We start from the raw sequence: 26,952 nt of genomic DNA on the forward strand, positions 1-26,952 counted from the left end.
GGTGGAAAATTGTGTTTCATAAAGAAAGTACACATATCCCCCCCCCCCCCCCCCCCCCTCCGTCTCGACAATAAATCTAGTTAAGGAGGAAATCAACGGCTTTTGCAGCCTGAATGGAGTATGTTTTAGGTATAGCCGGTCCACGGAAGGATATGAGTATATTGCAGGCGGCATACAATGTGTTTGGACGGTAAAGTGGAAACGACTCAATATCGCCATCTACCAGCCTTTGGGCTACTCTCGCTTTGAAACACAAAATCGTTTAATCTCATCAATGGGACTGACACCAGTGGTGTAAACTATTTAAAGTAAAAATACTTTTAACTAGTTTTTTTTTTTTTTTGGGGGGGGGGGGTGTATCTGAAACTTTATCTATATTTTTGACTACTTTTGCTTCACTATATTCTTAATGGAAGTAATGTACTTTTTACTCCATACATTATCTCTGACACCCAGAAGTACTCGTTACATTTTGAATGCTTAGTATTTATCAAGAGAACATCCCCGGTCATCCCAGCAGGCGTTTCTATGGTCTCTTTAATCTCACTTGGTCTTTACTCTCGCTGTGGAACAGCAGTAGCGGGACTGAGGAATTTGTGTGTGTGAATTCTAGTCAAAGGACGGCAGCAGAGCGCAATGGTTGGATACAGATAACTAATGTTCAGGTAAGAACGATACGCACAAAAAAAAAATAGGCATGTTACATGTTTATAAGTTCATGTTAAATGTTTTTAAATAGCACTTTAAAGGATCTTCTTATATGTACGTGTTTATACCCTGGGCATCCAAGCATAATAGCGTTACTTTGCTGCATCGAAAGTTTGACCTTTGATCTAACAATGTTTCAACTTTCAGAACTGTTTGCTAGTTTTCTTTTCGGTAATTTTGGCCTTTCAGTAGGTGTCCGTGTTAACACGTATCAGTCTAATGATCTAGTACGCTTGTTCAAATTGAATAACAGAATATTAGTTTCAATTTCTCAAGTTCTTCTGATCCACTCGTTTAAATTGAATAGAAAACTGTTTTACATTTTACACATTTTCTACACTGTAAATGGTAGATTTTGAAATCGTTTTTTCAATTTTGTAATTGATCTTTATTCGTTGGGGGAGGGTGGGGGGGTAAATATTGAAGTGGCTGTTTTTTTGTGGTTCAAGTGGACGCTACCACTTCAGTTCGGGGGTAGAATAACCTTGCCTACACTATACAATAAAGTGGGACATTTTAATGTGGTCGTTGGAGGCGAAGTCACACACACACAACTAGCGCTTCCCAAAGCAATGCGATAGGCTACCATTATAACGGCCGTGGCGCGTTGTCAGGACACCGAATGGAGTTAACTCTTGGTAATGTCACAGACTGCGAAGACATGGAGTTGCGTGCATCAGACCTTACAGGCTACAATGTTATCCTCAATCCCCATGCGTATGCCAACACCTTGCATAGACAGTCTAACAGCCAGTCATTTACCAATCTGTTCATAACGGTATGATGCTTTATGTACACGTCCAAGGAAGTAGCCTCGTAAGGTTTATTATCTAGCGTGGAGAAGGATTGCACGTCCGGGTCGGGCTCACTGGCTGCTCTCGAACCCCTGTGATGGACACCTTTGCAGCTCGCATAGCTACGGGGCGTGGGTTCTGGTAAAGCCCGGTCTGACAGAGCAATTTTACGGTCCATTATTATAGGTAGACTACTGTTCACCATATATAGACTAGTGTCTACTCTAGACTACAGTTCACCATATAGAGAACATCTATTTTGGTTATTGAGGTACAGGAAGTGAAGTGGATTTACACCAGGTAATGGAATTTCGGTATTGGATTTAAATAATGGATCTTTGATCTTTACTACACAGAAATGCGTAATTATGGATATGCATGTCCTTCTGCACATGTTTTACCTGTTTGGACATCACAGTGCAGTACAGTAGAGTACAGTAGAGTACAGTGCAGTAGAGTATAGTAGAGTACAGTGCAGTAGAGTATAGTAGAGTACAGTGCAGTAGAGTATAGTAGAGTACAGTGGAGTACAGTAGAGTACAGTGCAGTAGAGTATAGTTCAGTATTGTGGAGTACAGTGCAGCAGAGTATAGTTCAGTATTGTTTGAGTACAGTAGAGTACAGTGTAGTAGAGTATAGTTCAGTATTGTTTGAGTACAGTAGAGTACAGTGCAGTACAGTAGAGTACAGTAGAGTACAGTAGAGTACAGTGCAGTAGAGTATAGTGCAGTATTGTTTGAGTACAGTAGAGTACAGTGCAGTACAGTAGAGTACAGTAGAGTACAGTAGAGTACAGTGCAGTAGAGTATAGTAGAGTACAATGCAGTAGAGTATAGTAGAGTACAGTGGAGTACAGTAGAGTACAGTGCAGTAGAGTATAGTTCAGTATTGTAGAGTACAGTGGAGTACAGTGCAGTAGAGTATAGTTCAGTATTGTTTGAGTACAGTAGAGTACAGTGTAGTAGAGTATAGTGCAGTATTGTGGAGTACAGTAGAGTACAGTGGAGTACAGTAGAGTACAGTAGAGTACAGTGGAGTACAGTAGAGTACAGTAGAGTACAGTGCAGTAGAGTATAGTTCTGTATTGTAGAGTACAGTATAATATATGATAATTGGCTTGTATTGTACTCTACTATACTCTACTGTAATGAATAGTATAATAAAGACCAATTAAGTTGTGTTATGGGTTAGGGCTGGAGGGGATATCAGAAGATGTGACTTTATTTGTCACATGCGCCGAATACAACATTTTACATTTACATTACATTTAAGTCATTTAGCAGACGCTCTTATCCAGAGCGACTTACAAATTGGTGCATTCACCTTATGACATCCAGTGGAACAGCCACTTTACAATAGTGCATCTAAATCTTTTAAGGGGGGGGGGGGGGGGGGGGGGGCAGAAGGATTGCTTTATCCTATCCTAGGTATTCCTTGAAGAGGTGGGGTTTCAGGTGTCTCCGGAAGGTGGTGATTGACTCCGCTGTCCTGGCGTCGTGAGGGAGTTTGTTCCACCATTGGGGTGCCAGAGCAGCGAACAGTTTTGACTGGGCTGAGCGGGAACTGTACTTACTCAGTGGTAGGGAGGCGAGCAGGCCAGAGGTGGATGAACGCAGTGCCCTTGTTTGGGTGTAGGGCCTGATCAGAGCCTGAATGTACTGAGGTGCCGTTCCCCTCACAGCTCCGTAGGCAAGCACCATGGTCTTGTAGCGGATGCGAGCTTCAACTGGAAGCCAGTGGAGAGAGCGGAGGAGCGGGGTGACGTGAGAGAACTTGGGAAGGTTGAACACCAGACGGGCTGCGGCGTTCTGGATGAGTTGTAGGGGTTTAATGGCACAGGCCGGGAGCCCAGCCAACAGCGAGTTGCAGTAATCCAGACGGGAGATGACAAGTGCCTGGATTAGGACCTGCGCCGCTTCCTGTGTGAGGCAGGGTCGTACTCTGCGGATGTTGTAGAGCATGAACCTACAGGAACGGGCCACCGAATACAACATGTGTAGACCTTTTTAAATGTATTTATTTAATCTTTATTTAACTAGGCAAGTCAGTTAAGAACAAATTCTTATTTACAATTACGCCTACCCGGGGAACAGTGGGTTAACTGCCTTGTTCAGGGGCAGAACGACAGATGTTTACCTTGTCAGCTGGGGGATTCGATCCAAACAGTCGTTCCCATACCATGAGTCGAACCCGGGCTGCCTGGGTGAAAACCAGGAATCCTAACCTTACCTTAAAATACTTACTTACAAGCCCTTAACCAACAATGCAGTTCAAGAAAGAGTTAAGAAAATATTTAACAAATAAACTAAAGTAAAAAATAATAAAAAAGTAACACAATAAAATAACAATAACAAGGCTATATACAGGGGGTACTGGTACCGATGTGCGGGGGTACAGGTTAGAGGTAATTTGTACATGTAGGTAGGGGTGAAGTGACTATGCATAGATAAGAAACAGAGTGTAGCAGCAGTGTAAAAAACAAATGGGGTGGGGGTGTCAATGTAAATAATCTGGTGGCCATTTGGTTAATTGTTCAGCAGTCTTATGGCATGGGGTAGAAGCTGTTAAAGAGGCTTTTGGTCCTAGAATTGGTGCCTCTGTACCGCTTGCCGTGTGGTAGCAGAGAGAACAGTCTATGACTTGGGTGACTGGAGTCTCTGACAATTTTTTGGGCCTTCCTCTGACACCGGCTAGTATATAGGTCCTGGATGGCAGGAAGCTCGGCCCCAGTGATGTACTGGGCCGTTCGCACTACCCTCTGTAGCGCCTTACGGTCGGAGGCCAAGGAACTTGAAACTCTCGACCGGCTCCACCACATCCCCATTGATGTTAATGGGGGCCTCTTCGGCCCGCCTTTTCCTGTAGTCCATAATCAGCTTGTCTTGCTCACATTGAGGGAGAGGTTATTGTCCTGTCCAGAGACCTCATTGCCAGGTCTCTGCCCTCCTCCCTATAGGCTGTCTCATCGTTGTCGGTGATCAGTTCTACCACTGTTGTGTCGTCTGCAAACTTAATGATGGTGTTGGAGTCGTGCTTGGCCATGCAGTCGTGGGTGAACAGGGGGTACAGGAGAGGGCTAAGCACACACCCCTGAGGGGCCCAGTGTTGAGGATCAGCGTAGCAGATGTGTTGTTGCCTACCCTCACCACCTGGGGGCGGCCCGTCAGGAAGTCCAGGATCCAGTTGCAGAGGGAGGTGTTTAGTCCCATGGTCCTTAGCTTTGTGATGAGCTTTGTGGGCACTATGGTGTTGAACACTGAGCTGTAGTCTATGAACAGCATTCTCACATAGGTGTTCCTTTTGTCCAGGTGGGAGTGCGATTGAGATTGCCTCAGCTGTGGATCTGTTTGGGCGGTATGCAAATTAGAGTGGATCTAGGGTATCCGGGAGAATGCTGTTGATGTGAGCCATGACCAGCCTTTCAAAGCACTTCATGGCTACCGACGTGAGTGCTACGGGGCGGTAATGATTTAGGCAGGTTACCTTCACTTCCTTGGGCACAGGGACTATGGTGGTCTGCTTGAAACATGTAGATATTACAGACTCGGTCAGGGGGAGGTTGAAAATGTCAGTGAAGACACTTGCCAGTTGGTCCACGCTTGCTTTGAGTACACGTCCTGGTAATCCGTCTGGCCCCGGGGCTTTGTGAATGTTTTCCTGTTTAAAGGTTTGTTCACATCGGCTACCGAGAGCTTTATCACACAGTCGTCCAAAACAGCTGGTGCTCTCATGCATGCTTCAGTGTTGCTTGCCTCAAAGCGACCATAAAAGGCATTTAGCTTGTCTGGTAGGCTTGCGTCACTGGGCAGTTTGCTGCTGGGTTTCCTTTTGTAGTCTGTAATAGTTTTCAAGCCCTGCCACATCCAACGAGGGTCAGAGCCGGTGTAGTAGGATTCAATCTTAATCCTGTATTGACGCTTTGCTTGTTTGATGGTTCGTCTGAGGGCATAGCGGATTTATTATAAGCTTCCGGGTAAGGGCTTCATTCACTCAGGGCTTATGGGTTAGGGCTGGAGGGATATCAGAAGAAGTGGCTTGTGGGTTAGGGTTGGGATGGATAACAGAAGAAGTGGCTTGTGGGTTAGGATGGACATCAGAAGAAGTGGCTTGTGGGTTAGGGCTGGAATGGATATCAGAAGAAGTGGCTTGTGGGTTAGGGCTGGAATGGATATCAGAAGAAGTGGCTTGTGGGTTAGGGCTGGAATGGATATCAGAAGAAGTGGCTTGTGGGTTAGGGCTGGAATGGATATCAGAAGAAGTGGCTTGTGGGTTAGGGCTGGAATGGATATCAGAAGAAGTGGCTTGTGGGTTAGGGCTGGAGTGGATATCAGAAGAAGTGGCTTGTGGGTTAGGGTTGGGATGGACATCAGAAGAAGTGGCTTGTGGGTTAGGGTTGGGATGGACATCAGAAGAAGTGGCTTGTGGGTTAGGATGGACATCAGAAGAAGTGGCTTATGGGTTAGGGCTGGAGTGGATATCAGAAGAAGTGGCTTGTGGGTTAGGATGGACATCAGAAGAAGTGGCTTGTAGGTTAGGATGGATATCAGAAGAAGTGGCTTATGGGTTAGGGCTGGAGTGGATATCAGAAGAAGTGGCTTGTGGGTTAGGATGGACATCAGAAGAAGTGGCTTGTGGGTTAGGGCTGGAGTGGATATCAGAAGAAGTGGCTTGTGGAAGACCAGAGCACTGTCAAAACACATTCTATTTTACAGCGTAAACTGCAGCAGAAGCGAACTCCTTTGTCGTCGACTCTTCCGCCCGATTGGCTGGGGAATGGCTGGCTCACGGAGAAAATCCTTTTCACGTTATTATATATTAAGTTGATAATATTTCACACCTTGATATTTCTTATTTTTCAAGCGAAGGTCTTTTTTAGGGAGCCTAGCCCGCCGAACTGAAGCTGATGCCTTAAGACTGTGTGTGATATAGGAGGTAGCAAAGTATAAACAAATTCACTGTCCTACTAACCAAATTCACTGTCCTACTAACCAAATTCACTGTCCTTCTAACCAAATTCACTGTCCTACTAACCAAATTCACTGTCCTACTAACCAAATTCACTGTCCTTCTAACCAAATTCACTGTCCTTCTAACCAAATTCAAGCAGGAACTCATCCCCCAACCTGAATTAACATTTCTTAGCACTTTGCTAGTAAAAACAATCGCCAGGGAAACACAGCCAGACTCTTATCTAATCAACTCAATTTAAATGATAGGAGCACACCTCTGTGTCGCTCCTCTTTCAACTATCCGCCGTCCAATGAACAAAATAACAGTTTCCCTGTAACAATAAATCCATTGTACTTACAGTACAATAAAATAAAAATTCCTAGCTCTTTATGAAATATGACAATTTCATTCACACGGTAACATTAATTTACCAATCACTGTACCTGTACATAGCCCATCTGTAAATAGCACACCCAACTACCTCATCCCTATATTATTACTTATCCTCTTGCTCTTTTGCACCCCAGTATCTCTACTTGCACATCATCATCTGCACATCTATCACTCCAGTATTAATACTAAATTGTAATTATTTCCGCATCCATGGCCTATTTATTGCCTCCCTCCCTACTGTTCTACATTTGCACATACTGTAAAAATATTTCTCTAGTTTTATTTTATTTTGTGTTATTGACTGTACGTTTGTTTATGTGTAACTCTGTGTTGTTGTTTTTGTCACACTGCTTTGCTTTATCTTGGCCAGGTTGCAGTTGTAAATGAGAACTTGTTCTCAACTAGCTTACCTGGTTAAATAAAGGTTAAATACATTTTGAAAAAAAACATTTTTTTTAGTTGATTGAAGTTTCATTACTCTTCACACCTCTCCTGGCGTCAGTGACCCCAGGACTTCTGTAAGGACGTCTCTTCCTCGAGAGATAAGGTGTGTTTGAACCTTGTCATAGTCCACAGATGGTCAGCCATCCAAACAATGTCGTAAATGGTGATTGAGTCATCACTCTGGTTCTAAGCGCCTGCAAGTCGCCAGTCACAAGTATCACCTTCACTAATTCTTCCACTACAGTCTTTCCAATTATTAAAACACTCTTTGTACCATGAAATGGAAATGTTGAGATTTTAGTGTGCGCAGAACAGCTGGGAACTGGTTTATACCCGCCTATAGACCTACTATATCTAGGGCCTATACAGTACCTACAGTAATATATTCACACCCCTTGACTTCTTCTACATTTTGTTGTGGTACATTGAGATTTCACGTCACTGGCCTACACAGAGTAGACCATAATGTCAAAGTGTAATTAAAAATGTATAAAACATTAAAAGCTCAAATGTCTTGAGTTAATAAGTATTAATAAGTGTTTTTGCTTTGTCATTATGGGTTATTGTAATGTAGATTGGTGAGGGGGAAAAAAACTATTTAGTGGGGGTAGAAGCTGTCTCGGAGCCTGTCTGAGAGTCGATGCTCCAGTACCGTTTGCCAGACAGTAGCAGAGTGAACAGTCTATGGCTTGGGTGGCTGGAGTCTGTGGCAATTTTTCAGGCCTTCCTCTGACACGCCTGATATAAAGGTCCTGGATGGCAGGAAGCTCGGCCCCAGTGATGTACTGGACTGTTCGCACCACCCTCTGTATCGCTTTGTGTTCAAGCGTGGTGCATTTGCTATACCAAGTGGTGATGCAGCCAGTCAAGATGCTCTCGATGGTGCAGCTGTAAAACTTTTTGAGGATCCAAGGGACTATGCCAAATCTTGATGATGGTGTTGGAGTTGTGCTTGGCCACACAGTCGTGGGTGAACAGGGAGTACAAGAGAAGACTAAGCACGCACCTGAGGGGTCCCCGTGTTGAGGGTCAGAGTGGCGGAAGTGTTGTTGCCTACCCTCAGCACCTGGGGGCGGCCCGTCAGGAAGTCCAGGATCCAGTTTCAGAGGGAGGGGTTCAATCCCTGGGTCCCTAGCTTGGTGATTGGTGATGAGCTTGGAGAGGACTATGGTATTGAACACTGACTTACCTTCTTGTCCAGATGGGAAAGGGCAGTGTGAAGGGATATTGAGATTGCGTCATCTGTGGATCTGTTGGGGCGGTATGTGAATTGGAGTGGGTCCAGGGAGTCTGGGATGATGGTGTTGATGTGAGCCATGACCAGCCTCTCAAAGCACTTGATAATTATACATGTGAGTGCTACAGGGTGATAGTCATTTAGCCAGAACATGTGATGATTTCATATGTTTTCAGTGGCTTGCGAAAATATTCTCACTCCTAGGTATTTTTCCTATTTTGTTGCCTTACAATCTGGAATTAAATTAGATTTTTTTGGAGGATTGTATCAATAGATTTACACAACATACCTACCACTTTGAAGATGCAAAATATTTTTTATTGTAAAACAAACAAGACATAAGACAAAAAAACAGAATACTTGAGCGTGCATAACTATTCACCCCCTCAAGTCAATACTTTGTAGAGCCACCTTTTGCAGCAAATACAGCTGCGAGTCTCTTGGGGTATGTCTCTATAAGCTTGGCACATCTAGCCACTGAGATTTTTGCCCATTCTTCAAGGCAAAACTGCTCCAGCTCCTTCAAGTTGGATGGGTTCCGTTGGTGGACAGCAATCTTTAAGTCATACCACAGATTCTCAATTGGATTGAGGTCTGGGCTTTGACTAGGCCATTCCAAGACATTTAAATGTTTCCCCTTTTAAACCACTGAAGTGTTGCTTTAGCAGTATGCTTAGGGTCATTTAAAAAACTATTTTTTTTTAACCTTTATTTATACAGGTTTTTCTCATTGAGATAACATCTCTTTTCCAAGAGAGACCTGGTCCAATAGCCTGGTCCAGTCATTGTCCTGCTGGAAGGTGAACCTCCTTCTCAGTCTCAAATCTCTGGAAGACTGAAATAGGTTTCTCTCAAGAATTTCCCCGTATTTAGCGCCATTCACCATTTCTTCAATTCTGATCAGTTTCCCAGTCCCTGCCGGTGAAAAACATCCCCACAGCATGATGCTGCCACCACCATGCTTCCCTGTGGGGATGGTATTCTTGGGGTGATGAGAGGTGTTGGGTTTGTGCCAGATATGGCGTATTCCTTGATGGCCAAAAACCTCAATTTTAGTATCATCTGACTAGAGTACCTTCTTCCATATATTTGGGGAGTCTCCCACATGGCTTTTTGCGAACACCAAACGTGTTTGCTTATTTTTTTCTACAAGCAATGGCTTTTTTTCTGGACACTCTTCCGTAAAGCCCAGCTCTGTGGAGTGTACGGCTAAAAATGGTCCTGTGGACAGATACTCCAATCTCCGCTGTGGAACTTTGCAGCCTCTTCAGGGTTATCTTTGGTCTCTTTGTTTCCTCTCTGATTAATGCCCTCCTTGCCTGGTCTGTGAGTTTTGGTGGGCAGCCCTCTCTTTGCAGGTTTGTTGTGGTGCAATATTCTTTCAATTTTTTTATCATGGATTTAATATTTTATATAACCCAACACTGATCTATACTTCTCCACAACTTTGTCCCTGACCAGTTTGGAGTGCTCCTTGGTCTTCATGGTGCCGCTTGCTTGGTGGTGCCCCTTGCTTAGTGGTGTTGCAGACTCTGGGGCCTTTCAGAACAGGTTTATATATACTGAGATCATGTGACAGATCATGTGACACTTAAATAAAGTCCACCAGTGTGCAATCTAACTAATTATGTGACTTCTGAAGGTAATTGGTTGCACCAGATCTTATTTAGGGGCTTCATAGCAAAGGGGGTGAATACAGGAAGGGTGACCATAATATACTGGTAGTTTTAAGGTGTTTAAAGGGTGACCATAATATACAGGTAGTTTTAAGGTGTTTAAAGGGTGACCATAATATACTGGTAGTTTTAAGGTGTTTAAAGGGTGACCATAATATACTGGTTGTTTTAAGGTGTTTAAAGGGTGACCATAATATACTGGGACTTTAAGGTGTGTCAAAACTTGGTCACTGAGTTAATTACCTTTCATCCCATTCCCACCGGAGGTGATTTGTTTGAATAGGTTGTGTGTGCAAGGTCTCAGAGGAAAGGAATGTGTGAGTGCGGTTTGGTTACAGAAGTGTTTGCCAAGCACTGAGTTACCGGGTTAAACATTGACTGAACTGAACATGGACTCTGTATCATACTGTATATGAGGGATTCAAACGTCTATATATATTATTCTCTCACCTTTTTATAGATAAAAAAATAAATGCACCTTTATTTAACCAGGTAGGCCAGTTAACCAGGGAGGCCAGTTAACCAGGTAGGCCAGTTAACCAGGTAGGCCAGTTAACCAGGTAGACCAGTTGACCAGGTAGGCCAGTTAACCAGGTAGGCCAGTTGACCAGGTAGGCCAGTTAACGAGGTAGGCCAGTTGAGAACAAGTTCTCATTTACAACTGTGACCTGGTCAAGATAAAGCAAAGCCGTGCGACAAAAACAACAACACAGAGTTACACATGGAATAAACAAACGTGCAGTCAATAACACAATAGAAAAGTCTATATGCAGTGTGTGCAAATGAGGTAGAATAACAGAGGTAAGGCAATAAATAGGCCATAGCGGCAAAATAATTACAATGTAGCATTAACACTGGAGTGATAGATGTGCAGAAGATGAATGTGCAAGTAGAGATACTGGGGTGCAAAGGAGCAAAAAAATAAATAACAATATGGGGATGAGGTAGTTGGGTGAGCTATTTACAGATTGGCTATGTACAGGTGCAGTGATCTGTGAGCTGCTCTGACAGCTGATGTTCAAAGTTAGTGAGGGAGATATGTCTCGAGCTTCAGTGATTTTTGCAGTTCGTTCCAGTCATTGGCAGCAGAGAACTGGAAGGAAAGGCGGCCAAAGGAGGAACTGGCTTTGGGGATGACCAGTGAGATATACCTGCTGGAGCGCATGCTACGGGTGGGTGCTGCTATGGTGACCAGTGAGCTGAGATAAGGCGGGGCTTTACCTAGCAAAGACTTATAGATGACCTGGAGCCAGTGGGTTTGGTGACGAATATTACATTTACATTTAACATTTAAGTCATTTAGCAGACGCTCTTATCCAGAGCGACTTACAAATTGGTGCATTCACCTAATGAATATGAAGCGAGGGTCAGCCAACGAGAGCATACAGGTCGCAGTGATGGGTGGTATATGGGGGTTTAGTGACAAAACGGATGGTACTGTGATAGACTACATCCAATTTGCTGAGGAGATTGTTGGAGGCGATGTAAATGACATCGCCGAAGTCAAGGATCGGTAGGATAGTCAGGTTTACGAGGGTATGTTTGGCGGCATGAGTAAAGGAGTCTTTGTTGCGAAATAGGAAGCCAATTCTAGATTTAATTTTGGATCGGAGATGCTTAATGTGAGTCTGGAAGGAGAGTTTATAGTCTAACCAGACACCTAGGTATTTGTAGTTGTCCACATATTCAGAAGTCAGAACCGTCCAGGGTAGTGATGCTAGACGGGCGGGCAGGTGCGGGGCAGCGATCGGTTGAAGAGAATGCATTTAGTTTTACCAGCGTTTAAGAGCAAGTAAAACATTGTCGTATGCAATATATATCATAGATATTCATAAGGGTTGCTATAGCGTCGCTATAAGTCATTAATGGGAAGGAAACGGTACAGTAGTAAACCTGCTTTACACATTGTATTCCCCTACACAAACGACATGCAGTCATCCACTGGGACCAAGGCAGAGTTTGTTTGTCATTTTTTACACGGCTGTCGTTTTGAGGGAAGCACACACGGCTTCACGAGTTTTGACTCAGGCTTTTTTTTAAAGCCTGCTCTCTTCAGCACTTTTATTTTACCCGTAATGGTGGCTTCCAGATGCTACTCCTAAAGGGCCAACTGTTGGGGACCGTAAAACAAAAACACACTGTCATCCTCACACAGCTGGACTCTTATCATCATACACAAAGGTCTACTCTATTGTGGTCCATGTCATATACTGTAGAATCAGGAGACTGTTACTTTAAGTTTTTCAAGTTTTATTTGGCACATCGCACAAGTACTGTGAAACGTGTGTGTGTGTGTGTGTGTGTGTGTGTGTGTGTGTGTGTGTGTGTGTGTGTGTGTGTGTGTGTGTGTGTGTGTGTGTGTGTGTGTGTGTGTGTGTGTGTGTGTGTGTGTGTGTGTGTGATAGGCAGATATACAGTACAGGTAGTATGGTAATACAGTATATACAGGTAGACAGGGCTGAAAGGTGACTGGTAGCAGGAATATATAAATACTGATGGTAATATATACAGGTAGACAGGGCTGAAAGGTGACTGGTAGCAGGAATATATAAATACTGATGGTAATATATACAGGTAGACAGGGCTGAAAGGTGACCGGTAGCAGGAATATATAAATACTATTGGTAATATATACAGGTAGACAGGGCTGAAAGGTGACTGGTAGCAGGAATATATAAATACTGATGGTAATATATACAGGTAGACAGGGCTGAAAGGTGACCGGTAGCAGGAATATATAAATACTATTGGGAATATATACAGGTAGACAGGGCTGAAAGGTGACTGGTAGCAGGAATATATAAATACTGATGGTAATATATACAGGTAGACAGGGCTGAAAGGTGACTGGTAGCAGGGATATATAAATGCTGATGGTAATATATACAGGTAGACAGGGCTGAAAGGTGACTGGTAGCAGGGATATATAAATGCTGATGGTAATATATACAGGTAGACAGGACTGAAAGGTGACTGGTAGCAGGAATATGTAAATACTGATAGTAATATATACAGGTAGACAGGGCTGAAAGGTGACTGGTAGCAGGAATATATAAATACTGATGGTAATATATACAGGTAAGCAGGTGTAATATTGACCAGTGGATAAATACTAATGGTAATAGAAATGAATGAAGCTGTTTAGGAGTCTGTTGGTCTGAGCCTTGATGCACCGGTACCGCCTGCCGGACGGGAGCATGGAGACCAGTCCACGTCTGAGGTGGCTGGAGTCTTTTGGGCCTCTCTCAGACACCGCCTGGCGTGTACGTCCTGGATGGCTGTTAGCTCACGCCCAGTGATGCACTGGGCCATCCGCACCACCCTCTGTAGGTCCTTCCAGTCGAGAGCAGGTCAGCTTGGCAAAGGTGTTGTTGCCTACCCTCACCACCTGGGGGGACGGCCCGTCAGGAAGTCCAGGATCCAGTTGCAGAGGGAGTTGTTCAGTTCCTGGGTCCTTAGCTTAGTGATGAGCTTGGAGGGCACTATGGTGTTGAACGCTGAGCTGTAGTCAATGAACAACATCCTCACATAGATATAGCTCTTTTCTATGTGGGTAGAGAACAGTGTGAAGTACTACTGAGATTGCGTTGTCTGTGGATCTGTTGGGGCATTATTACAATTGGAGTGGGTCTGGGACGATGGAGGTGATGTGAGCCATGACCAGCCCTGTCAAAGCACTTCATGATTACAGATGTGAGAGCTACAGGGCGGTAGTCATTGTGGCAGGATACCTTAGAATTTTTGGGAAACAGGAAATGATCATAGTCAACTTGAAACATGTGGGGATTTGAGACTGGGAGAGGGAGAGGATGGAAATGTCAGTGAAGATGCCTGCCAGCTGGTCTGCACATGCCCTGATGACACGCCCTGGGAAACCATCTGGCCAAGCGGTCTTACGAGTGTTGACCTGTTTAAAAACCTTACTCACGTTAGCCTCGGAGAAAGAGGGATCACTCCTTCTTCATGATCAGTGGAGTGCCTGCAGGGGCTTTGTGTTGTTTTTGTGAAAAGCGTGCATAAAAGGCATTTAGTTGGGCTGGTAGAGAGGCATCGTTGGGCAGATCATGGCTAGGGCTTCCTATGTTGTCCGTAATGCACCGTAGCCCCTGCCCACATCCGTTGTGGGTCGGAGACGTGTTAATAGGATTCCACCTTGCTCCGATATTGTTATTTTGGCTGTTTGATGGCTCTGAGGAGGTCATAGCAGGACTTCGTGTCCTCAGCTGAAGCCTCGGGATTGGCTGTGATAGCCCTGTGAGCGGTAGCTCTGTTCTTTAGCTTAGCGCCCAACTCGGTGTTTAACCAGGGCTTTTGATTGGGGAAGCAGAGAACCTTCGCTGTGAAGACAACGTTGGCGATGCATTTCCTGATGAATCAGGTGACCGAGGTGGTTAGCTCGTCAACGCTATCGGCGGAGTCACGGAACTGAATTATACATTTTTAAATAAATCTGAATTATACATTTTGGGTGATCTTGATCTGGATGGGTTGATGGGCTGAAAAAAATGGTGCCGACAGAGAGGGCTGCCTCGCTTCTAGCTCTTAGGAAACTTTGCAGTATTTCGTTTTTTGATGTATTATTTCTTACATTATTAGCCCAGGAAGAACTATTGGATATCACAGCGGCGGTAACTCACCAGCACTACGACCAGGAATACGACTTTCCCGAAGCAGATCCTTTGTTCGCACCCCCCAGGGCAATAGGACTGATTCCAGAGGCCGACCCAAAACAACGCTGGCGGAGGAGAGGTACTCGGAGTAGTCTTCTAGTCCGACTTAGGAGGCACGCACACCACCCACCGCTTCCGAGTATATTACTCGCTAATGTTCAGTCTCTGGATAATGAAGTTGATGAGCTCAGGGTGAGGATTTCTTTCCAGAGAGACATCAGGGATTGTAACATACTCTGTTTCACATAAACATGGCTCTCTCGGGGATATACTGGCTGAGTCCGTACAGCCAGTTGGGTTCTCAGTTCATCGCGCAGACAGGAATAAATATCTCTCTGGGAAAAAGAAGGGCGGGGGTGTATGTTTCATGATTAAAGACTTGTGGCGTAATTGTGATAACATACAGGAACTCAAGTCCTTTTGTTCACTCAACCAAGAATACCTCAAAATCAAATGCCGAGCAGACTATCTCCCGACGTTAATTTTCTTCGGTTATAGTCACGGCCGTGTATATCCCCCCTAAAGCCGATACCACGATGGCCCTCAAAGTACTTCACTGGACTTTATGCAACCTGGAAAGCACATATCCTGAGGTCACATGTATTGTAGCTGGGGATTTTAACAAAGCAAATTCGAGGAAAACGCTACCGAAGTTCTATCAACACATTGACTGTAGTAAAACACTGCTCCTCCCCTTTCTCGCTGCTAAAACACTGCTCCTCCCCTTTCTCGCTGCTAAAACACTGCTCCTCCCCTTTCTCGCTGCTAAAACACTGCTCCTCCCCTTTCTCGCTGCTAAAACACTGCTCCTCCCCTTTCTCGCTGCTAAAACACTGCTCCTCCCCTTTCTCGCTGCTAAAACACTGCTCCTCCCCTTTCTCGCTGCTAAAACACTGCTCCTCCCCTTTCTCGCTGCTAAAACACTCGATCACTGTGACTCCAACTTCTGGGATGCCTACAAGGACCTCCCTCGCCCTCCTTTCAGCAAATCTGACCACAACTCCATTTTGCTCCTCCCTTCCTATAGGCAGAAACTCAAACAGGAAGTACCCGTGCTACGGACTATTCATCGCTGGTCTGACCAATCGGAATCCACGCTTCAAGATTGTTTTGATCACGCGGACTGGGATATGTTCCGGGTAGCCTCCGAGAATAACATTGACGAATACACTGATACGGTGACTTGAGTTTATCAGGAAGTGTATAGGAGATGTTGTTCCCACTGTGACTATTAAAACCTACCCTAATCAGAAACCATGGATAAGTGGCAGCATTCGCGCAAAACTGAAAGCTCGAACCACCGCATTTAACCATGACAAGGTGACTGGAAATATGGCTGAATACAAACAGTGCAGTTATTCCCTCCGCAAAGCAATCAAACAGGCAAAATGTCAGTATAGAGACAAAGTGGAGTCGCAGTTCAACAGCTCTGATACATGACGTACAGACAATCACGGACTACAAAAGTAAAACCAGCCATGTTGCGGACACCAACGTCTTGCTTCTGGACAAGCTAAACACCTTCTGTGTGTTCTCTTTTTGACTCTGTCGGCATATTTGCAATCAAACTCCAGAACCTTCTCCATCTCCTTAGCTCTCATAATTCCACTGATTTCAAAACTCGGTCCTCCAGAAAGTGGAGAGCAACACTGATGCAGTTCTACTGTGTGATTTCTTTCAAAAAATCTGTGTTAGAAAGTATTATCAACACTTACTGACCAGCTCATGTTATAGACAGAATCCTGCTACATGGCAGACCAATCAGAACTCATCTCTCGGCATGTCCAACCCACTCAATATCTCAGCCAAGCATGGCTAGCAGGAAGGTTGCTGACTTTTTCCGTGGCTAACTAGGCAAGTCAGTTAAGAACAAATTCTTATTTACAATTACGGCCTACCAAAATGAAAAAGGCCTCCTGCAGTGACAGGGGCTGGAAGGAAAAATAATTGTTTTTATAAAATATAAATATAGGACAAAACACACATCACGACAAGAGAGACAACACAACACTACATAAAAAGAGACCTAAGACATAGCAAGGCAGCAACACATGACAACACAGCATGGTAGAAACACAACATGACAACAACATGGTACCATCACAACATGGTAGCAGCCCAAAACATGGTACAAACATTATTGGGCACAGACAACAGCACAAAGGGCAAGAAGGTAGAGACAACAATGCCTCATGCAAAGCAGCCACAACTGAGTCTTTAAATGAAGAGATTAAAGATAAAACTGTCCAGTTTGAGTGTTTTTTGCAGCCCGTTCCAGTCGCTAGCTGCAGCGAACTGAAAAGAGGAGCAACCCAGGGATGTCACTGCTCTTAAAGGATGCATGTTTTGGAATATTTTTGTATTCTGTTTTAGTGATGTGGAATTAAAATCCCCGGCAACAAGAACAGCAGCCTCCGGATCCATGGGTTTCCTGCTTGTTTATATCCTGGTACAGTTTGTTCATTGTCTGCTTGTTGGTTTTTGTTGTCCTGAGATAGAATGTTTACAACAGTCACGATAACAGATGAAAACTCTTTTTCGGGGTAGAAGAGTCGGCATTTCATCATCAGTCATACCAAGACTGGTTGAACAATAGGTCTAGACTTCCACACCATTTGCTGTTGATGGTTCTGGAATGTTTACAGTTTATCTCCAGAACCCTCTTTGGCTTCTCTTTACAGCTCTGAAATACCAGTGAGTTGGCGGCCATTTACAAAACACACAGGATTAGGTTGAGGTATTGAGTGATTGGACTCTGCCCTCATCATCAGACGATGATCCATGAAATCATGGCCTTGGTTCACATAAGGGCGTGTTCTTCAGTATACTGGTCATTCTGTCTGTATATGCCATGCCATTTAAACACAGTTTGCATTGTCAGATGTAATCTTGCTCTATCTACAAAAACAAACAGACATTAATTAGTGTTGTTGCAATCTGTGAGAAAAGCAAATAATGTGTGAATACAATTGTAACCTGGATTCCTACAATAATAACACTGGAGACCAGATGGAGCACCTCAGACCTTGGATATTCCAGCATCAGAGAGTGAAGGCTTTGTGTTCCATAAAGTTTCCAATGTTGTTGGTCGTGTGGTTTAGCCTCAGGCCACTCTATCGTTCTCTCTCTCTGTCTCTCTCTCTGTTTCTCTGTCTGTCTGTCTGTCTCTCTGTCTGTCTGTCTCTCTGCCTCTCTCTCTCTCCGTCCGTCCGTCTGTCTGTCTGTCTTCCCCGTCCACTCAGATTGATTCAACTCTTAGTTACTATCTGCTTCAAGCTGTATTTAGGAACTGTCTGTGTGATTTGTGTTTTACTACTGCTACAGCACATCTGTATCTGGTATTTATGGAATATCCCTCCTGTTAGTTAACCTCCTTCCACTGTAGACAGGCCCTAGACCTGTAACCTACATGTTTATAGACAGTATATAACATCATTCCACTGTAGATAGGTCTAGGGCCTATCACCTACGTGTTTATAGACAGTGTATAACATCATTCCACTGTAGATAGGTCTAGGGCCTATCACCTACGTGTTTATAGACAGTGTATAACATCATTCCACTGTAGATAGGTCTAGGGCCTATCACCTACGTGTTTATAGACAGTATATAACATCATTCCACTGTAGATAGGTCTAGGGCCTATCACCTACGTGTTTATAGACAGTATATAACATCATTCCACTGTAGATAGGTCTAGGGCCTATCACCTACGTGTTTATAGACAGTGTAACGTCAGTTTGTGTATGTTTAGACTCTAGCCCGGTCTTATATGCAATGAAAATATACATATAGAGAACAGTTAGCTAAACATACAGTTAACTAAACACACAGTTAGCTAAACACACAGTTAGCTAAACACACAGTTAGCTAAACACACAGTTTGCTAAACACACAGTTAGCTAAACACACAGTTAACTAAACACACAGTTAGCTAAACACGCAGTTAGCTAAACACACAGTTAGCTAAACACACAGTTAACTAAACACACAGTTAGCTAAACACACAGTTAGCTAAACACACAGTTAGCTAAACACACAGTTAACTAAACACACAGTTAGCTAAACACACAGTTAGCTAAACACACAGTTAGCTAAACACGCAGTTAACTAAACACACAGTTAGCTAAACACACAATTAGCTAAACACACAGTTAGCTAAACACACAGTTAACTAAACACACAGTTAGCTAAACACACAGTTAGCTAAACACACAGTTAGCTAAACACACAGTTAGCTAAACACACAGTTAGCTAAACACACAGTTAGCTAAACACACAGTTAACTAAACACACAGTTAATAAACACACAGTTAACTAAACACACAGTTAGCTAAACACCCAGTTAACTAAACACACAGTTAGCTAAACACACAGTTAGCTAAACACACTATTTCCAGACGGGGGAAACAATGCTGTACAGGGGAAACGGTGTATGTTGGAATATCAGTTTATTTAAGGACAGAAAGCCGCGTTAAACCCATAACAGCATCTCTACCATGGTCATAAACCCATAACAGCATCTCTACCATGGTCATAAACCTATAACAGCATCTCTACCATGGTCATAAACCCATAACAGCATCTCTACCATGGTCATAAACCCATAACAGCATCTCTACCATGGTCATTAAACCCATAACAGCATCTCTACCATGGTCATAAACCTATAACAGCATCTCTACCATGGTCATAAACCCATAACAGCATCTCTACCATGGTCATAAACCCACAACAGCATCTCTACCATGGTCATAAACCTATAACAGCATCTCTACCATGGTCATAAACCCATAACAGCATCTCTACCATGGTCATTAAACCCATAACAGCATCTCTACCATGGTCATAAACCCATAACAGCATCTCTACCATGGTCATAAACCCATAACAGCATCTCTACCATGGTCATAAACCCACAACAGCATCTCTACCATGGTCATAAACCTATAACAGCATCTCTACCATGGTCATAAACCCATAACAGCATCTCTACCATGGTCATAAACCCATAACAGCATCTCTACCATGGTCATAAACCTATAACAGCATCTCTACCATGGTCATTAACCCATAACAGCATCTCTACCATGGTCATAAACCCATAACAGCATCTCTACCATGGTCATAAACCCATAACAGCATCTCTACCATGGTCATAAACCCATAACAGCATCTCTACCATGGTTATAAACCCATAACAGCATCTCTACCATGGTCATAAACCCATAACAGCATCTCTACCATGGTCATAAACCCATAACAGCATCTCTACCATGGTCATAAACCCATAACAGCATCTCTACCATGGTCATAAACCCATAACAGCATCTCTACCATGGTCATAAACCCATAACAGCATCGCTACCATGGTCATAAACCCATAACAGCATCTCTGCCATGGTCATAAACCCATAACAGCATCTCTACCATGGTCATAAACCCATAACAGCATCTCTACCATGGTCATAAACCCATAACAGCATCTCTACCATGGTCATAAACCCATAACAGCATCTCTACCATGGTCATAAACCCATAACAGCATCTCTACCATGGTCATAAACCTATAACAGCATCTCTACCATGGTCATAAACCCATAACAGCATCTCTACCATGGTCATAAACCCACAACAGCATCTCTACCATGGTCATAAACCTATAACAGCATCTCTACCATGGTCATAAACCCATAACAGCATCTCTACCATGGTCATAAACCCATAACAGCATCTCTACCATGGTCATAAACCTATAACAGCATCTCTACCATGGTCATTAACCCATAACAGCATCTCTACCATGGTCATAAACCCATAACAGCATCTCTACCATGGTCATAAACCCATAACAGCATCTCTACCATGGTCATAAACCCATAACAGCATCTCTACCATGGTCATAAACATATAACAGCATCTCTACCATGGTCATAAACCCATAACAGCATCTCTACCATGGTTATAAACCCATAACGGCATCTCTACCATGGTCATAAACCCATAACAGCATCTCTACCATGGTCATAAACCCATAACAGCATCTCTACCATGGTCATAAACCCATAACAGCATCTCTACCATGGTCATAAACCCATAACAGCATCTCTACCATGGTCATAAACCCATAACAGCATCGCTACCATGGTCATAAACCCATAACAGCATCTCTGCCATGGTCATAAACCCATAACAGCATCTCTACCATGGTCATAAACCCATAACAGCATCTCTACCATGGTCATAAACCCATAACAGCATCGCTACCATGGTCATAAACCCATAACAGCATCTCTGCAATGGTCATAAAAGAATAACAGCATCTCTACCATGGTCATAAACCCATAACAGCATCTCTACCATGGTCATAAACCTATAACAGCATCTCTACCATGGTCATAAACCCATAACAGCATCTCTACCATGGTCATTAACCCATAACAGCATCTCTACCATGGTCATAAACCTATAACAGCATCTCTACCATGGTCATAAACCCATAACAGCATCTCTACCATGGTCATAAACCTATAACAGCATCTCTACCATGGTCATAAACCCATAACAGCATCTCTACCATGGTCATAAACCCATAACAGCATCTCTACCATGGTCATAAACCCATAACAGCATCTCTACCATGGTCATAAACCCATAACAGCATCTCTACCATGGTCATAAACCCATAACAGCATCTCTACCATGGTCATAAACCCATAACAGCATCTCTACCATGGTCATAAACCCATAACAGCATCTCTACCATGGTCATAAACCCATAACAGCATCTCTACCATGGTCATAAACCCATAACTGCATCTCTACCATGGTCATAAACCCATAACAGCATCTCTACCATGGTCATAAACCTATAACAGCATCTCTACCATGGTCATAAACCCATAACAGCATCTCTACCATGGTCATAAACCCATAACAGCATCTCTACCATGGTCATAAACCTATAACAGCATCTCTACCATGGTCATAAACCCATAACAGCATCTCTACCATGGTCATAAACCCATAACAGCATCGCTACCATGGTCATAAATGATTGAACAGATTCTGGCTCCACAGAAAGAGCTGCTCAGCTCTCATTTCCTTCTCTAGTTCAGCACACATTATTCTGTCTTCTTGGCTGCACCTCGGGAATTACTGTGTGTGTGTGTGTGTGTGTGTGTGTGTGTGTGTGTGTGTGTGTGTGTGTGTGTGTGTGTGTGTGTGTGTGTGTGTGTGTGTGTGTGTGTGTGTGTGTGTGTGTGTGTGTGTGTGTGTGTGTGTGTGTGTGTGTGTGTGTGTGTGTGAGTCACATTTACTGTCTGCAACAGTCCATCACGCGTCTCGTCATTGATCACGATCAGTAGCATTGATTACGATCAGTAGCATTGATTAGCCTAATAAATCAATCAGAATGATTGAACAATCTTGAATGTTAGAATTGACCTAGAGTTACCTTGGAAAGGCACATTGTTCTTTATTGATGTGATATGGTAACCAAGGTTACATCTGTAATGATCAGATGGCCTACACACTACACTCACAGAGAAACGTCTGTCTGTCTGTCACTTTGTCCTTAAAGTGACTCTATCAGCTTCTGGCTGGACAGGCGGTGAGGTCATTCATCTACATTTCCAAAGCCATGACGGGGCTTCTGAAATGTTGTCTTTCAAGTTACTCAGGTCTGGTGAAAGGTGAAGGAGGAAGAGTTTGCCATTACAATGGTGACGTTATCTTCAGATCTTTCTTTGCTGTATCAAAAAATATATATATTTCCTCTTAGAAAGATTAGCGAAGAAGTCATAGTACTCATGAGAACAAGAAACGCTCTATCTGTCAGTACTCAGAATACTCATGAGAACAAGAAGCTCTCTATCTGTCAGTACTCAGAATACTCATGAGAACAAGAAGTTATTGATCTGTCAGTACTCAGAGTACCCATGAGAACAAGAAGCTCTCTATCTGTCAGTACTCATAGTACTCATGAGAACAAGAAGCTCTCTATCTGTCAGTACTCAGAGTACTCATGAGAACAAGAAGTTATTGATCTGTCAGTACTCAGAGTACTCATGAGAACAAGAAGTTATTGATCTGTCAGTACTCAGAATACTCATGAGAACAAGAAGCTCTCTATCTGTCAGTACTCAGCGTACTCATGAGAACAAGAAGTTATTGATCTGTCAGTACTCAGAGTACTCATGAGAACAAGAAGTTATTGATCTGTCAGTACTCAGAGTACTCATGAGAACAAGAAGCTCTCTATCTGTCAGTACTCAGAATACTCATGAGAACAATACGCTCTCTATCTGTCAGTACTCATAGTACTCATGAGAACAAGAAGTTATTGCTCTGTCAGTACTCAGAATACTCATGAGAACAAGTAGTTATTGATCTGTCAGTACTCAGAGTACTTATGAGAACAAGTAGTTATTGATCTGTCAGTACTCAGAGTACTTATGAGAACAAGTAGTTATTGATCTGTCAGTACTCAGAGTACTCATGAGAATGTGAGTGACCTGATTTAACACTTTACATTATATGACGTAATGTAAACGTGGAAACAATTGGTCTTTCTTTTTTATGTTATCCAGTTAAATGTAACTAAATGTAATAGAACATGTAATCTAAGTAACCATTAACCAGTTAAATGTAACTAAATGTAATAGAAAATGTAATCTAAGTAATCCCCAAAAGTAATTATTTATTATGAGAGGGCCATAAACAACAACTAGTACTGCTGCTTACTCAATAACTAGTACTGCTGCTTACTCAACAACTAGTACTGCTGCTTACTCAATAACTAGTACTGCCGCTTACTCAATAACTAGTACTGCTGCTTGCTCAATAACTAGTACTGCTGCTTACTCAATAACTAGTACTGCTGCTTACTCAACAACTAGTACTGCTGCTTACTCAATAACTAGTACTGCTGCTTGCTCAATAACTAGTACTGCTGCTTACTCAATAACTAGTACTGCTGCTTACTCAATAACTAGTACTGCTGCTTACTCAATAACTAGTACTGCTGCTTACTCAATAACTAGTACTGCTGCTTACTCAATAACTAGTACTGCTGCTTACTCAATAACTAGTACTGCTGCTTACTCAATAACTAGTACTGCTGCTTACTCAACAACTAGTACTGCTGCTTGCTCAATAACTAGTACTGCTGCTTACTCAATAACTAGTACTGCTGCTTACTCAATAACTAGTACTGCCGCTTACTCAATAACTAGTACTGCTGCTTGCTCAAAGAAAGGTTCAAATCTCACCTTTCTGGTAATAATAGTTCAACATTGTGTCGTCACTTTTAAGGAGACAAGCTCCAGTACACAGTACAAATATTAATATGATGTATTTCCTGTTCAACAAAACTGTTTGAATAAGGCTTGAAATGACTGATATGCTTTCTACATACAGTTTAATCCAATTATAAAAGGACTAACTATAAGATTTCACCTTCTGTATAACTTTAAAAATACATATTTACTATATTTGGTGTTAGAGGAAAATGTGCATATTTTCTTAAAGTCTCTTTTGGTCCAAACGTCTCCCCCCATCTCTGTGAATGTCTCAGAGCTCTAGCTTGGCTTCCTGAACTAGTTAGGAACTTGCCTTTCATCTCATATTATTCTTGTCCGTCTATGACAGGGATGGGCAACTGGTTTAGGCCCTCGGACCAATAAAAAAAAATATATATACTGAATATTTTATTTATTTTTGGGAACTCAGTTGGGGTTTTAACTTCCTGTTGACAGTTAGAATAGTAGAATACACAAGGTGACTTTTTCAGCAGACACTCAATTATCTCATGTCAGGAACATTGTTTAAGATTGGTAAGTTAGTCTAGCGGCCCGCTATCTAAACTTGATCATTGATCATCAGTTATCATATTAAAAACTGCAAACATTTGCCTCCACCCTATTGCAAAATGTGTAGAATTACAGGGACATGCGTTAGAATTTGTGGTCCCCAACCCCCATCAAAGTTGTCCATCCCTGGTCTATGACAAACAGAAAGTGTTTTTGTTTAAAATCGATGAAAATGTCAATCGGGAACCGGTACCAGAACCACGCAGGTCCTTTACATCTGAGGTTTTCTATGTATAGAAATGTCATTGGTGTATTGTTGTACTGTTGCAAGGAATACATCACGATTTGATCGTCATTGTCTTAAAATGTTGACTGCATACATGTCAACTATGCTGTAATGCTGGAAATCATGGTGAGGCCCTCTGCTCTGCTAGGAACTGGTGAGGCCCTCTGCTCTGCTAGGAACTGGTGAGGCCCTCTGCTCTGCTAGGAACTGGTGAGGCCCTCTGCTCTGCTAGGAACTGATGAGGCCCTCTGCTCTGCTAGGAACTGGTGAGGCCCTCTGCTCTGCTAGGAACTGATGAGGCCCTCTGCTCTGCTAGGAACTGGTGAGGCCCTCTGCTCTGCTAGGAACTGGTGAGGCCCTCTGCTCTGCTAGGAACTGGTGAGGCCCTCTGCTCTGCTAGGAACTGGTGAGGCCCTCTGCTCCGCTAGGAACTGGTGAGGCCCTCTGCTCTGCTAGGAACTGGTGAGGCCCTCTGCTCTGCTAGGAACTGGTGAGGCCCTCTGCTCTGCTAGGAACTGGTGAGGCCCTCTGCTCTGCTAGGAACTGGTGAGGCCCTAGCAGAGCAGACAGACAGGACAGTACACCAGACAGACAGTACACCAGACAGACCAGACAGTACACAGACAGACCAGACAGACAGTACACCAGACAGACAGAGATGCTCCAGCTAGATAAAGAGCTTGTGGGACCAAACAGACCAATTCATTATGAAGTAATTAGGGGACTGTAATCTTGTCCCTAATTGCTACAGTGACAATTGACTACTGTCAAGACAAGAGGGAAGTAGTGAACCTGTTGACCACTGACAAGACAAGAGGGAAGTAGTGAACCTGTTGACCACTGACAAGACAAGAGGGAAGTAGTGAACCTGTTGACCGCTGACAAGACAAGAGGGAAGTAGTGAACCTATTGACCACTGACAAGACAAGAGGGAAGTAGTGAACCTGTTGACCGCTGTCAAGACAAGAGGGAAGTAGTGAACCTATTGACCACTGACAAGACAAGAGGGAAGTAGTGAACCTGTTGACCACTGACAAGACAAGAGGGAAGTAGTGAACCTGTTGACCGCTGACAAGACAAGAGGGAAGTAGAGAACCCGTTGATCACTGACAAGACAAGAGGGAAGTAGTGAACCTATTGACCGCTGACAAGACAAGAGGGAAGTAGTGAACCTATTGACCGCTGACAAGACAAGAGGGAAGTAGTGAACCTGTTGACCGCTGACAAGACAAGAGGGAAGTAGTGAACCTGTTGACCACTGACAAGACAAGAGGGAAGTAGTGAACCTATTGACCACTGACAAGACAAGAGGGAAGTAGTGAACCTGTTGACCGCTGACAAGACAAGAGGGAAGTAGTGAACCTGTTGACCACTGACAAGACAAGAGGGAAGTAGTGAACCTGTTGACCGCTGACAAGACAAGAGGGAAGTAGTGAACCTAAACCTCAGACAGGTTCAGATCTGGTCAGGCAACATTTCTCCTGAAGAAGACAATAGGCCCCATTGATTGAGTTTCACATCACATCTTCCACCTCTGACGTAGTAGGGCTGATTACAGGCTGTGTTCTTTCCCGGGCAGTCTGGCACTCTACTCTGAATTTACAAATCATACGTGAATATGATGTGAAAGTAGCAAGAACGATCTCCTTAGCCTGGCATGTTGTTGTTTTGGATATTATGGAAAAGCAGAGAACATGCCAAGATTCCTGCTTCAACTGGATACTGAAAGCTTTTAAACCAAAATTGTATGTATTCTTATATTATTGTAATGCCTAACATGCCGGTGAAGGATTATTCAGTTTGCCATATTGGGATACATCCCAAATGGCACCCTATTTCCTAGTGCACTACTTTTGACCAGAACCCTATGGGCCCTGGTCAAAAGTAGTGCACTACGTAGGGAACTAGGGTGCCATTTAGGATGAAGTCATATGCTCATAAGCAGGCTGTTTACAAGGGGTAGTATAATCCGCTTGGCATGG

The 26,952-nt window shown here is 43.4% G+C and overlaps 1 protein-coding gene across 2 annotated transcripts in view; it reads left to right on the forward strand.

The window, feature by feature from the left end:
* Nucleotides 1-357: 357 nt before the first annotated feature.
* The window catches only part of LOC129869657 (MOB kinase activator 3B-like), a 55,513-nt gene continuing 28,918 nt past the window's right edge, over nucleotides 358-26,952 (forward strand). For both annotated transcript variants that reach the window (XM_055944279.1, XM_055944288.1), the window contains exon 1: nucleotides 358-665. In XM_055944279.1, the coding sequence (XP_055800254.1) occupies nucleotides 658-665 (8 nt within the window). In that variant the 5' untranslated portion in view covers nucleotides 358-657. The remainder of the gene's footprint in view (nucleotides 666-26,952) is intronic.

Source organism: Salvelinus fontinalis, chromosome 2 (assembly GCF_029448725.1).
Source record: "Salvelinus fontinalis isolate EN_2023a chromosome 2, ASM2944872v1, whole genome shotgun sequence".
Taxonomy (NCBI): domain Eukaryota; kingdom Metazoa; phylum Chordata; class Actinopteri; order Salmoniformes; family Salmonidae; genus Salvelinus; species Salvelinus fontinalis.